At 35.2% G+C, this 5,433-nt stretch overlaps 1 protein-coding gene across 2 annotated transcripts; it reads left to right on the forward strand.

Annotated features, from left to right (window-relative positions):
• The first annotated feature begins 2,705 nt into the window (after window positions 1–2,705).
• On the forward strand, window positions 2,706–4,846 carry LOC137829772 (uncharacterized). 2 transcript variants are annotated; one of them, XM_068636675.2, is made up of 4 exons: window positions 2,706–2,921; window positions 3,307–3,747; window positions 3,843–4,035; window positions 4,168–4,846. In XM_068636675.2, exons 2-4 carry the CDS (start codon window positions 3,355–3,357, stop codon window positions 4,647–4,649), a joined length of 1,068 nt encoding a protein of 355 aa, XP_068492776.1. In that variant the 5' UTR covers window positions 2,706–2,921; window positions 3,307–3,354; the 3' UTR covers window positions 4,650–4,846. The 2 variants fall into 2 exon arrangements, with proteins under 2 accessions (XP_068492776.1, XP_068492775.1); XM_068636674.2 differs by having other exon boundaries at window positions 2,708–2,921; window positions 3,189–3,747.
• Window positions 4,847–5,433: the final 587 nt, after the last annotated feature.

Below are 5,433 nucleotides of genomic sequence, written 5' to 3' on the forward strand. Positions count from 1 at the left end.
TTTATATATTTATATTTAATATTAAAATTTAAATAAATAATAATATTATTTGTACACTTATATTAATAATATAAAATTTTAAAATTAAAAAACTATTGAAATTAACTATTGAAATTAATAAATCAATAAAATAAAATATTAATAGAAATAAATTTACATACACTAAAAACAATAATTATAATAGAGAATCTCATTTATATATATGATTTATATAGAAGGTGTATATATGTCTCTTACATCCCAACCAAATCATTTGTAAGCATATGAATAGTTAATATTTTCTATGAAAATAAAAATCTAAAATAAACTAATGTGATGAGATAATAAATTTTGAAGTTATTATTAGTTGTTACAGTAGGAATAATTTTGATAAATTGGGTTAAAAGAGTAATTTAGAAAATGATGGATGGATGGATGGGGCATGGGAGGATGTGGCACGAGGCATAAGATAAAGTAGGGCATTGGGAAGTATATTCATGGGCCACAACAGAACCATGTTAGCAGGTAGCAGTTGGGTTCCTTCCCGACATGATCAGCATCAGTATGAGGTCCACACCATTGCATGGACCATCATCTTTCCTTTTTCTTCATTCAGGGACCACCATTTATTACCTCCTCCTCTACCCATAAAAAACCCCTTTTACTTACTATTAACTAATTATAACCCATCTCTGCCTCTTCTTTTCACTATTTAATACAAAAACATGCATTTTAATTACTCAACAAAAAAACCCTTCTACTTTTCTATTTTACCACAACCCTTCTAAATAATTCAATTAAGCTTTTTCACTAATTAATTATGCGTGATTTTCCTTTCGCAACAAGCAATCCAACGGCTTAAAACTAGAATGTGATTCGTGGCGTCATTTGGAAGGACATGTCAACGTCGTGTTCAAAGAAGGACCACATTCTTCCCTCTAATTTTTTTTCCTTAAAAAATGTAACTGCACTCTTCCAAAATAGCCCTCTAAACTTTTGGAGTTTACTCATTTTTTCTTTTTTGCATTTAACATTCTCAACTTTTTCATAAATATGTTCAAAAACAACACTAATTCTAAAGTTATCATTTATGCTAGACTAATCAAGGTTAAGGGTGGTTTAGTCTCTTTCTTTTACTCTTTATTTATTGTGATTATATCTGGTAATTAAATAGTAAACTCCGTCATTGTTATTCTCAATTTTCTCTAGTTTTTTTTTTTGTCCTTTTTCTACATTGCTTTGCAATTCCTATAACACGGTAATAATCAGGATCGAGTTATCAAAGTAAACCCGTATTAAGGATTAATCAAATTCAACAGTGTCGGAGTTAGTTTATATTTCTTTTCAACATTTATTGATAGTAGTAGGGAGGTTTATGAACATGAAGATGCCCCTTAAATTTATTAAAATGTAATTGAATGCGCAAAATTTTGATATTAAAGTTCTTATGACGTCTTCAAGATTTTTCTGAAATGTTGGGAAATGAGAGTTTTTATTAAAGCTTCGTTACACGTGTACCCAAACATGAAAACGACTAAAAATATGTTCAGAAGTAGAAGTAGGTGTATGAAAACAATTACTCGATCATTAACTTTCATATAACTTTCATATTTTATATATATATATATAAAGAAATATGTGATGTTAATTAAGAAAAATAATTATTAACATTTAAGTTGACAAATCTCAGTTAGTCAATTATAATTTTTCTTGCTATATTGAAATCTAGTGATATTTGAAATTAAAAATTGTCATTAAAACTGACATTAAGCTAAATATTAGAGGTATTTTGTATTAGGACTATTTTGTATAATGTGTGTGAGGTAAATTTGAAAAGTGATAATTAAATTTCATTCATGTTTAAACTCTATTTTATTTAAATATGTATGTGATGTATGCAACTTAGTGATAATATAACTGTGAAATAATAGAGAAAATTAACGGTTAAATTTAAATATGGTTGAATGTAAAAAATTATAAATTAAGCTGCTGAATAGTTACCATCGTTGATATAAATTCTCAATTAAAAAAAGTTTTGTTCTAAATTAAATGGATACACAATTAAACGATGGTAATTATTTGTCTTAATTACGATAAATAAAATCTTCTTGTTATATTTGAAAAGAGGGTAGATACTTAATACTGCATTTTCAAAATTAAGAAATAAAATAGGATATTTTGGTAAAAGTGACACTCGAGTAATTAGTTTTTAATCTCAATAAATAAAAGGGAATATTGGGTTAAAGATTCTTTAAAGTTTGTAAAAAATCTAGAGCTGAGAGTGTTATGAAGTGTGAGTAGTTTAAAAATGATTTTTAAGAAGCTAACGTTCCTAACAATGATTTTAAATTGGGTGTGTAGTTGGTTTTTGTGGATGAGAAAGAGAAAGAAATGAAGATGGATAAGAGAGGAAGGTTTTAATTATAGGTATATAGATGTTGTTGATGTTGAAAAAAAAGTGGAACTAAACATATTTATGGTCCACATACCAAACACTGCTCAAGATCATTGAATGTAAATGAGAAGAGTATTAAGTAATATCATAAATGAAAAGGGTTTTGAATTTGCAGCATGGCCATGCCAGAGTCGTGAGGCTTCACGCAGCGCACTCCGCCATGACACTTATCGCATTTCGCCACGTAGGATTGCACGTGGCACTTCCCTCCCAGCTCATCACTATTTTGGCCAACTTCCCTTTAAATACTCTCTTCTGCCTTCTTCTCCCCCTCTTTATCCTCTCCTCTCGCCGTCTCCTGCACGAAACCTATAACTTCACGCAACCACACACATCCTTTCGTCAAACCTAACCTCATCCCCGCCCACGCACCACTCGCAAAATTCAACCGCCGTAAAAATGCGGATGCTCCGGCGCTCGCTGATCATCGTGGGATCCGATTGACATTGTCCTACCGCTGCCTGTGTGGAAACTCTAACCGTATCTGGTACTAGCACAAATACAATTACAAACCCTAAGCAAAAGCGACTTTACTTAGCATAGTTTTCAAGTTATTCCATGCTTCTTCTCGTAAGCCCGAGGCAGATTATTATCACTATATAATAATAATAACAATAATAGGAGGGGGGAGAGGGGAGAAAATCGAAGAGACTTGTTCTGATTTCAGCGTCTACAGTTTTGGCAGAACATTTTTTTTTTTTTACTTTTTTTTCCTTTTTCTGACTTTCTTCGTCTCCGAATTTTAAAACCGAAGGCGGAGAATCGAGAAAGCTGATTTCGCAGAGGGTTCATTACTTTTTACACAGTTTTGTCTTCTTAGTTCTGAGTTCTGAGTTCTGCGTTCTCTGACTCCGATCAAAAATTGAGCTCAGGAATCGGAAATGGAAAAGACGAACAAGTGAGAGAGCGTGAGATTCGCGATGCCTTTTCCGATGAAAATTCAACCAATCGATTCTCAGGTCCCTTCCGAAGGGACTCGGCTTGAGCTGGCCAAGCCGGTTGTGAAGTCGCGCCTGAAGCGGCTCCTTGAGCGTCAATTCTCCGGCGTTCTGAGAAATTCGGCGCCGGAAAAGATCTCCGGTGGCGAGGAACCGCAGAACGGCTCCAGTGAGTTTGAGCCGAGCTCGGCTTGTTTGGCGAAAATGGTGCAGAATTTCATAGAGGAGAGTCACGAGAAGCACTCCGTCTCACACCGCAACCGCTGTAACTGCTTCAATAGGAACTACGACGATAGCTCTGACGAAGAATCAAACTCGCTGGGCGGTTCTGGCGACTCCAATTACTCTTCCAGCGAGGCGTGCGAAACTCTCAAGGTAAATTGTGGGTGGAGCGGGTTGTGTTTGAAAATCAGGCATTCTGAGAAGAGAATAATGATTATGAAACGGCATTTTTTTTCTGTTTTGGACAGGGTTTGGTAGCGTGCGCGAGCGTGCACGAGAGGGATTTGCTGGCGGACAGTGCGAAGATAGTTGAGAAGAATAAGATCTGCAAGCGCAAGGACACTTTCTGCAGAAAAATTGTGACTGACGGATTGTTAGCCCTCGGATACGATGTGTCAATTTGCAAATCTCGCTGGGAAAAATCTCCCTCTTATCCCGCCGGTACTTTCTTTTTCTATTTCTGGAATCCATAAATTTAGATTATTAGAGTTCAATTGTGCGGGGATTGAGATCAAAATAAATTTTTGTTATGCTTGGGGATTTAATTTGATTGATGTATATGATTTGGTGCAGGGGAATATGAATACATAGATGTGACAATGGGGAAAGATAGGGTTCTAATTGACATTGACTTTAGGTCAGAATTCGAGATTGCTCGATCCACCAAGGCCTACAAGACTATTCTGCAGAACCTTCCTTACATATTCGTTGGCACATGCGATCGGTTGCAGAGCATCGTGGCCATCGTGTCGGAGGCAGCGAAGCATAGTCTGAAGAAGAAGGGAATGCATGTGCCGCCATGGAGAAGAGCTGAATATGTGAAAGCCAAGTGGCTCTCCCCTTACACCCGAACCACTTCCTTCAAAGACCAGAAGAAGGAAGAACAACAGCTTCTGAAAGAAAAGTTAGTCACTGCTGAAATAGAAACTTCCGGCAAAGAAAACGCCACTGTGATCGAATGGAAGCCCCCGGAACTGAAGCCCAAAGGTTCGCTTTCTGGCGTGAAGATCGTGACTGGTTTGGCAGTGGTTTTTGATGAGAATGATAACCCATAAAATTTTGTTTTTCTTTTCGGCTTTTTCTCTTTAATTTGCCTAAGCGAGGATTAAAATCTTTATGACTATAACTGTAACTGTGGTCTCTATGACTTCTATCCCCTTCTGTGTTTTTTTCTTACGTAAGGGATGGATCTTACTCATATCAATGAATAAAATAAACTTAGCAGTGATACATTAAGCTGAACTTTCTGTCATCCATGTTTCCTACTGATTGTCCATTATTTAATTTCTGAGTTTGGTGGCAAGTTGTTTGATTCTGTTAGTTTAGGCTTGAATTCTGGTTTGTTTTCTTTCCTTCAAGAAGAAAAAATGTTAGTTGATGAAGAAATTTGTTGGTGCAGTTTTAGGTGCCTTGACGAAGAAACAAAAATAATGGAATCATACCTTACCAAGGTTTACTTTCCCAAATCCATTGTTTACGCAATGCAATTTTGAATCCTTCAACGTTTCAGATTAACTTAGTTTGGCATTTCTCGATTTTCTTGTTTTCTTGTGCTGCCGTTTGGCAGGCTTCTTTAGTTAAAAAAAAAGTAAAAAAACTATATAACCACAAAAAGCATATAAAGTAATGTTCTTTACCTTATAATAATATCAATTGTCCACCAAATTTTATGCAGTATTAATCACTTTAGGTTCATCATAATTAGCATACATGCATAGAACGCCGTTTCTTGTGTGGTGGAAAAGATGTTAGCATGAGATCATTTCAACATAAACAAACGATTCCATACAATCAATTTTTCATGATTAAAAATCTACAACTTACAACCTCCTCCTCTTG

Source organism: Phaseolus vulgaris, chromosome 7 (assembly GCF_051622355.1).
Source record: "Phaseolus vulgaris cultivar YP4 chromosome 7, ASM5162235v1, whole genome shotgun sequence".
NCBI lineage: Eukaryota > Viridiplantae > Streptophyta > Magnoliopsida > Fabales > Fabaceae > Phaseolus > Phaseolus vulgaris.

Bases quoted from the DNA above. Each gene is read 5' to 3' on its own strand.
- LOC137829772 (XM_068636675.2), top strand. From the start codon at position 3,355: ATGCCTTTTCCGATGAAAATTCAACCAATCGATTCTCAGGTCCCTTCC. The intron at 3,748-3,842 runs GTAAATTGTGGG...TGTTTTGGACAG, and splicing joins AGGCGTGCGAAACTCTCAAG to GGTTTGGTAGCGTGCGCGAG. The intron at 4,036-4,167 runs GTACTTTCTTTT...GATTTGGTGCAG, and splicing joins ATCTCCCTCTTATCCCGCCG to GGGAATATGAATACATAGAT.